Source organism: Nicotiana tabacum, chromosome 15, assembly GCF_000715075.1.
Source record: "Nicotiana tabacum cultivar K326 chromosome 15, ASM71507v2, whole genome shotgun sequence".
NCBI lineage: Eukaryota > Viridiplantae > Streptophyta > Magnoliopsida > Solanales > Solanaceae > Nicotiana > Nicotiana tabacum.
The window spans coordinates 85,866,592-85,875,536 of NC_134094.1; the positions used below are offsets into that span (position 1 = coordinate 85,866,592).

At 34.1% G+C, this 8,945-nt stretch overlaps 1 protein-coding gene across 1 annotated transcript; it reads right to left on the reverse strand.

Annotated features, from left to right (window-relative positions):
- Nucleotides 1-2,164: 2,164 nt before the first annotated feature.
- Nucleotides 2,165-6,658, reverse strand: LOC107808056 (calcium-dependent protein kinase 32-like). Its single transcript, NM_001325818.1, is given in 8 exon segments — nucleotides 2,165-2,627; nucleotides 2,792-3,022; nucleotides 3,229-3,396; nucleotides 3,524-3,639; nucleotides 3,743-3,895; nucleotides 4,594-4,737; nucleotides 4,821-4,944; nucleotides 5,523-6,658. Coding segments are annotated over 8 exon segments (1,593 nt in total). The 5' UTR covers nucleotides 6,024-6,658; the 3' UTR covers nucleotides 2,165-2,471.
- Nucleotides 6,659-8,945: the final 2,287 nt, after the last annotated feature.

An 8,945-nucleotide genomic window follows, 5' to 3' on the forward strand; every position in this document is an offset into this window, starting at 1 on the left:
AAGAAGATAGCTGCACGGAGGAATTAGGTGGCGATCGAGGAATTAAAAATATTGTTTGGAATATGAAAGAGTATAGTCTTAATGACGACATCCTAAAGGTATTAAGACAACGAAATTCAATTCAATATGAGGACTTTGTTTTGTGTTGCATTAAGCGTAAATCTGTACATGTTAATGACCATAAGGAATTAGGAAATATGATGCCTATGGAAATAGCGGCCAGTGGAAACAACGTTGTTGATGTTATGAATGACATGCTTTCGACAGCTCCAGAACATGATCTTGATTATGTTACAAGTTCTTCAGAGGATCAAGGAACAGATTTTCATGATTTTTGTCCTTCCAATCAATTCTCATCATCTGAACATAATAATGTGTTTGATCAGTTGCAACAAGACCAAAACATTGAACAATTGGTGAATGTACAAGCGCAGAATATTGAAGAGATGGCACCTTCAGCTCAAAGTCATGTTGACTATGTTGGAAGTTCTTCATCAGAGGAAGGGACAGTTTCTTCAAATCAATTCACATACTCACCTGATAATAATGACTTTGAGTTGCAACAAGATCATAATATTGAATGTGATGATAGGGCTACTGTTCCATCAACATTGGCTGAGATAATGAAAAATATTGATCATGTGGATAGGAAAGTGTACGAGTACATCGGTAGTTTACTAGCAGAAAAATCAAATACTGCAGAACCCCAGTTGCCTGATGAATCAATGGCTCAAGGAAGTAGTACTGCTATGGTTAATGAAGAAAACATTAATGCTGGATTTGTGTCTGATCAGTGGTCAATAGAGCAAGTGCACAACATTGAAGAGAGGGCACCTATTACTTTTACTGGTATGTTATCATCCTCAGATTATTATGCGGAGACATCAACAACAGCCTCAGTAATAAACAGCGATGAGTGCTTCACAATGGAGGAATTATTGGCTTCAGACGATGATGTTATTGCAGCAGATCTGAGTTGGCCATCTTTAGAGGATCATCTACAGACAAGCTGATGCACATAAGCAAGAGACCAAGAGAAAATAGGAAGCAACTGACAGTAGTCTCTGTTTTTAATTCACTCTATATACTCTGCTTCTTGGTTTTAAAAAATATAGGTAGTTTTGATTAATGTATAATGTAAAGAAGATTTGATGAAGAATTACTTTTATACATGGATAGGTGAAATTATATCAAGTCCTTGAAAAATTCAATTATAGATAATAACCTATGAATACTTGGTTAAATGCGGTAGAGAGCTCATCTGTCAAGTTTTTGTTCCTTTCATCTATAAAAGGAAAAACTGAGTTTCATTTTGTTGGGTTCTTACTCTAAGTGATTCTATGCAGTGGAATTAGCTGGAAATTATTATACAGAAGAAAGTTAGGAAGGACCACTTCTGTTGATTCTTCAATTATTAATGTATCTTACTCTTTTTATTTGCTACTAATGTTAGGAAAATGTAACACAACAGCCACATTCATCCCCACTTCTAATTTGTACCTTGTGGGATATCACCTCAAGTCCCAACAGTATGTTACAAAAAATACATGTAAAACAGGTCGAGAATATGACCATACCAAAAAAATGCAAGTTGGATGGAGAGGATTAATGTTTCAGAATGCTGCTAGACCTAAAGCCATTTTCAATATGTGGTTGCAATGTCAAGGAAGACTCTTAACTGGGGATAGACTGAAGAAATAGGGACTCAATATGACTGCTACTTGTGTACACAAGAGACCACTTGTTTGCAGAGTGTGGGTATTCTAAAGACCTTTGGAATAGACTCTCTAAATGGGCACAACTACATAACATTGTGATAACCACATGAAAGTTTGGCAAGGGAGATAGCCTGTATATGCAACATCAGGGCAGACGGGATGGTGAAGTGCTTAGTACAAAATATTCTATTTTTAAAACTCTGAAACTGTCATTGGCATCATTTCTTGTCATACTCAGAAGATAGATAGCACAAACTGTCATTGGAGAAAATTGTCTTTCCTTTCTGTTATTTGAGAATTAGCTAGCTCAGAACTGCTATGCTATGTAGTGCTGCTCTTGGTGATTAATGATATTCTAACTACCAAAAAAAAGGGCTCAGAAACTGTTACTACACAACCACACAAAATAAAAATAAAATACAAAAGGAATAAATGAGTTGAAATTTGATCCTTAAATGCTCTATCATTAAATAATTGAATGAAACATGCCAACCCTTTATACAACCACAAAATAACCACCTTCCTATCCTTCACCATATTTCTTCAAATCGTCGAATAAAAAAAGCGAAAAAAACATAATCACAGCTCAAAGGACACATGAATGTTGGGGACCTGATATTTATCCATCCCCAGAAGAGAAATCACACATACAACAAAAAGTGGCAAAATGATAGTTGAACAGGAAACCAGAGAAGACTTTAGAAAGCCAAAAGTTCAAGTTCTCTTCTTCGAGATGTCATACTCTGGCTTAAGTTATCTAGTCTCATTGCTCATTTGTAAGGAACCGTCTTTCATTAGTTTCAAGCTTAGACTATTGTATCGTTCTCGTGAATATTGTCTTGACGCCTTCCTCCAATCTGTTCCAGTCTTCATCATTGTAGAAAATTCATCGTAACTTATCCGTCCGTCCTGCATGAGAATGAAATGTAAGCACATAAAACATCATGAATGACGACACCATTTTCTTTTTCCCAATCCCAGGTCCATAGAATCAACACGGCATCATCCACAACTAAACAAAATATACAAGGAAAGAGGCCAGATGAGTTTTATGATATGAATATATCACTGACCTTGTCAGTGTCTACATCTTGCATAATAGCATTGATAACTTCTTCGCTGTTGGTTTCAATCTCGTCGGCTAAGGCCTCTCTTAACTCCTCAATCTCTATATAGCCAGTTTGGTTCTTATCAAAAAACTCAAACGCTTTTTTCAGGTGCTCATCATTTGCCATCTTTCTTAGGTGGACTGAAATGGCAACAAACTCCCCATAGTCCAAATATCCATCTTTATCAACATCACCCTGTGAAAGTATCATTGATTAGTTTCCTGTGTTTCTCCCAAGTACCATTATATTACGTACTTTGATTGGATGCACGAAACCTAACAGCAGCGGTAGAATATTGATTTATTTGTCTATTTTTAGTGTTTTCAGGTGGTTCAAGCATTCAACTAGGTAATAAAAGAGGTATACAAGTCGAATAGAACACACAGAATTTTAACACTTACAACATCCATAAGAATATGTACATCACTTTCAGGAATTTGATGGCCAAGTTTCTGCAACCCAATTCTCAACTCGTTAACATCAATTTTCCCTTTGTTACCTATATCCATCAATTGGAATCCCTCCTTTATTCCAGCCACTTCGTCCACTGTCAAATGCTCAGCAATCACCTGTAATTTAGAAAGGCAATTTATTGAAGAATATTCAATAACATAGACAGTAAAGAAAGAAAGAAAGAAAGAAAGAAAAGAAGAAACATCGATCTCTTGCTAATTTTACAAAAAGTTGGAATCGCACCCTTAAAGCTCTTTTCTTTAGCTTGTTCATCATAGAAAATTGCTTGAGCCTTGCTTTCACTGTTTCACCCAAAGAAACATTTGGAGCCTTCTTTGCATTTTGTATCCACGGATGATCTGTAAGCAGTCAAAGACCAAAAAAAGTTAAACTATGAGGAGTGATAAATTTTCACTTTGCATAAGAAGTAAATCACTTCAATTATTTTAGCCGGTGGTTTACCTAGAACTTCTTGAGCAGTAAGTCTCTTGCTAGGGTCAGGGTTAAGCATCTTCTTCACAAGGTCTTTTGCATTGTCGGAGACCTTAGGCCAAGGATCCCTTTTGAAATTCACAACAGAACGAATGATCGCTTGAGCAACTCCTTGTTCAGTTTCTGCAATGACACAAAAAGAAATGATGTAAGTAACAGTTAATTGATAAAATACTAAAACCGCATCACTTTAAATAACCTTCTTCCTTTCAACAGTTATCATGGAGTATAAACTAAAGGAGCTAGTATAATTTATTAGTCAATCACAGTTTGCTTGGAAACGGATAATTCGGATCACACAAAAATAATACTCCATATAATCTACATCACTAAAAGTTGTCCCTTTTTACTCTAAGAATCTCATTTTAAGAATTCTTCTGCTCGTCAGAGACGCGACAGATGTGGAAGAATTACTTTCCCTCGACAAATAAGTAACAAGAGAATATGAATAAAGAGTTTGCATCACCAAATAGTCTGGTGAAGAAGTACCCTTGTGTTCAAGAATTGACAGTAAAAGTGCACTCTTCTTTCTAAGATGTAACAAGCTTCAGGCATTGTGTTTCAAAATTTTCCCACATAATTGTCAAGGAGTAGTAAGTCCCCTTTAGTGTCCCCCACCGCCGGAAAAAACCATCCATTAATTCATCACAAAGTTGCTTAAAAGGGGTTAATGGTCCTAATACTGAAATATGGAGAGTGAGGGGGTACAAGAATAGGATGCAGGCTGCCCTCTGATTGGAGAATTTGTTGGATCTGTCCAGCAGTAGAACAGCAACATGCAAACGATTTCGCAATGTGTATCACCAATAACTCACACTAACCTGCCCAGAAAGGCGGAACACCGCACAGCAAGATGTAGAGAATTACTCCAGCACTCCATACATCTACTTCTGGACCATAGTCTCTCTTCAGCACCTCGGGAGCCATGTAATATGGACTTCCCACAATTTCATTAAATCTCTCACCTGTAAAACCAATACGACAGCTAACAGTGAGCATAATGTTCAATTATTCAAATGCAGCAGGATATAAATATTAGGAAATTTACCAGGCTTAAAGAATACTGAGAGACCAAAATCAATTGCCTTCAAGGGTGCTGTCTCTTTCTTGTTTTCAAACAAGAAGTTTTCAGGTTTGAGGTCACGATGCATGACCCCATGCTTATGGCACATCTGTAACCCAAAAAAAAAGTTATTCAATATTGAATAACTAACCAGAAATGATGAGAAGAATGTCCTAAATTTGCATCTTGTCAAGCAGTTAATCTATTTCATTTTACAGGTGCCGGATAGTTGATCTTTATTTACTGAATAGACACAAAATCTCTGGGACAAATGGTGCAAAGAAACCATATACCAATTACTTCACGAAAAGGTCATTTTCCCAGTTGGACAACTTACACCATGAACTGACTCGGAAATGGTAATTTATGAAAAAATAGAGAAAGGCTCAAGCTATCTCACTCCTTTTTAATTTTACAAATCCTATTTGCCAAGAGATAGTTCCCTTAATAGAAAGCTGATCTACTTAGCATGACACCAGTTTTCTCATCCCTCTACATGATTAAACACATTCCTATATCACTAGCACCCAAAAATCATATTAAGCAAACATGGCAAATTATTAAACTGTTGAGACAATTCTCCCATTCTACATTGCTAATAGAAATTTCAATCTAAACAACACTTTCAAGAGTAGACCACTAAATAAAACAACGCTTATCTTAAAAACAAGAAAATCAAATATTCACCTGAATCACTTCAACAATTGTGCGAGTCACAGCAGCTGCTGCCCTCTCAGTATAATGCCCCCTTGCAACAATCCGATCAAATAGTTCACCACCCTCACACAACTCCATAACAATATGGACTGCATCATTATCTTCATAAGTATCCTTTAAAGTGACAATATTAGGATGCTTAGGCAAATGCTTCATGATCTCAACTTCTCTCCTTACATCCTCGATATCCACTCGAGTCCTGAGTTTCTTCTTGGATATTGATTTACAAGCATACACTTCTCCATTTGCTTTGTCAGTACACAAGTATGTAACCCCAAATTCACCCCTGCCAAGCTCACGTCCTAGTTCATATGTTGCCTCAATATCAGCTCCAGTTGGATTGTCTAACACATAGGACTTGTATCCACCATTCCCATGGGCATAATCAACAGAAAATGGATTTGGCTTATTTTTTCCCCTTTTCTTCCCCTCTGTGTCTGAAGTTTTTGGTACTGCACAACAATTACCCATGAGACAGACGAACTTTCAAAACCCAACTTCTTCAAAAATTTCAACCAAAAGGGTCGCAAGATCCTAACTTTCCCACCAAACTAATTCAACAAATTCTTCAAAAGCCAAGATCTTCAAAATTCCAGCCAAAAAGGTCTCAAGATGATAACTTTTTCACCAAACTAATACAACAAAAAGCTTCAATTCTCACAGATAAAGCTCCAAACTTCACCAAGCTTATCTTCAACTAAAAGGGTCTCAAAATATTACCTTTCCCCACCAAATCAGAATAAAAATCTCAACTTTCACAGATAAAGCACCAATTTTTACTGCGCTGATCTCCACCCAAAAGGGTCTCAAGATTGCCACTAGGCACTAGTCAAACAGCAATCAAGATCCAACTTTGATAAGTGATTTACAGAGAATTCAAGAAAAAGGGCAAGTGGGGTTCCTTGGAATCTGAAAAACTTCAAAATCTCAGATCTCCAAAAACCCAATTTGGTTTTCAAACTTTCAGGTAAAAGGGGCAATAAACCCTTGAAGGTTCTGGAAAGGGGTGATTTTAAGAAATGAAAAAGGGAGTGTTTGTGGATCAAGAAGAGGATGTGAACAGGAATTTAACGTGTGAAGAAACTCAATATAAACAAGAGAGGAGTGAGAGAGCAATAGTCAAAACTGGTTTCATGGAAACTTCCCTCCGATGCCTGTTGCTCCACAATCTGTGAATGTGTTTTTTGGCCTATTCTTGTTTTCCTAAATTGTCCAAATCAAGACCACATTGGAATAAGCAAAATGGGAATTTTATCTTTAAAAAAATGTCATCTTTTGTAACAAATGCATATTGGTGAAAAAGCATTGGCTATTAGTAATAAATTACTGTATTTATTTTCTCCTCTTATTTTTGTTGGTCTAATATGACTAAAAATATATTTTACTTTTACTTATTCACTCTAGCAAATCAAGAAGAAAAAAAGAATTATTTTCTCTTTATCACTAACTATTCATTTTCCAAAGATATTTTAAAATGCTATTATTAAAATGGTATTACAGTAAAATATATATTTTATTTATTATTTTTTATTGAGAGTTCAAAATTCATTGCGAACAAATAAAAATATACGGCGAGAGTACAAAAGGCCCTATCTCTTCTCTTTTGTTATTGCCAAATGCCAAGAGTCTTTTGCCTAGCTCAAAAGTACTCGGGTGGTAAGATTCATTTTTCATTAGTCAAAGAGTTTGAGCCTTGAAAATGAAATTAATTATGGTAAAGAGTATTTTATCTTTTAAATCTGAATTAATTAAACCCCATAATAGGTAAGATTTGTTTTTTAAATTTTATAAGGTAACTTTTCGCTTTAAAATCGAAAATGATTTCTATTCAATTCAACGGAACCTAAGAGTGCAAAAAAAAAAAAAAATCATATTCCTCTTCTCTCTCTCCCTACCTCCAATAATTTCTTAGTTAAAAAATCTCATTTATTTCATAATTTAATTCTTGTAAAGCATGAGCTTTTGATGTGGTAGTACTTGTACATTAATACAGCATTTTCTTGTTTCTCTCCATCTAAAGTCATATCCATTAGTCGAAAATGGGAAAAAAGAACCTAAATGAAAATTTTGATTTCACTGTACAGATTAAAAGTCCAGAAAGATAATAAGTGTAGCAAATTTATGTTTGCAATTTATATCCACTTGTAAAACAGAAGGCAGTAGACAATAAATGAATGCACTTTGCTGTTCAAAAGTTTCCTATTAATAGTAGTAGTAAAGTACGTTGCCTTTTATGAAAAAATATTCACTTCATTATTCTTCCATTAGATGGCATTACAGGGTTTCTGTTATTTCCATTTTTCTTCTTTTTTTTTCTTTTTTTTTTGCTTCTCTTTTTGGTGTAAACATGCTAGAGCCAATGCACACACGTACTACTATATTATTTTATCTATCTATGTTATATTAAAAGCATAAAAACCCTTAGCGAAATATCGTTCGCCTTTTTTTATCCTTAAAAAATTAACTTTACACCAGCTAAAATTATAATTTAAGTTGCCTTCCTAATATTTAGGAATAAACATTCAATTACCATTTATTCTAATTTTTCTAAAGTTAGAACTTTAAAATCAACTAAATTTTATTTGTTAATCTTTCCTCATTATATTGTATTACAATTTTATTTGCAATAGGAAGATGTGATTTTAATACACTAAAGACTTGTGTTTCAAAAGGAAAAATAATACTAGCTCTTTATCACGTCTAATCTCCATATCATTTGTAGAATTTTAAATTAAAACGCTAAAAAAAGAGAAGATTAATCAAGTACACTACTAAATTGATTCATTTCTATAATACAAAATAATTACATATCTATCTATCTATATATCTATATTAAAAGCACGAAAGCCCTTAATGAAATATCGTTCGCCTTTTTTACCATTTAAAATTAAATTTCACATTAGACAAAATCATAATTTAGTTATTATGGTAATATATAGTACTTTGAAATCAATTAATTTGGTTATAAAATCTTTCTTGTGTTAAATTATGTAGGAAGTCCTAATATTTAGGACTTTAATATAAATATTAAAGAAAGCTCGATGCACTAAACTCTCCATATGTGCGGGGTCCGAGTAAGAGTCGGACCACAAAAATCTATTATCTTTTACTTATATTGTTTGGGAGAAATAACAATATTACATTGTCTTAACATAAATACTGTTAGGGAGAAATAACAATATTACATTGTATTTGCTTATATTTATTTACGCCAATTTCTATATGAAATATATTTGAACTTTTAATTCTAAGGGGAGGATACTATATATTCTTACTATTAAATTAAGATGTATGTACTTAATTAACTATTTTTTTAATAACTAAATATAATTTTTAAATATTATACGAAAACATCGATGAAAAAAAAAAGATGTTATTCGAGTAAGAAGGAGT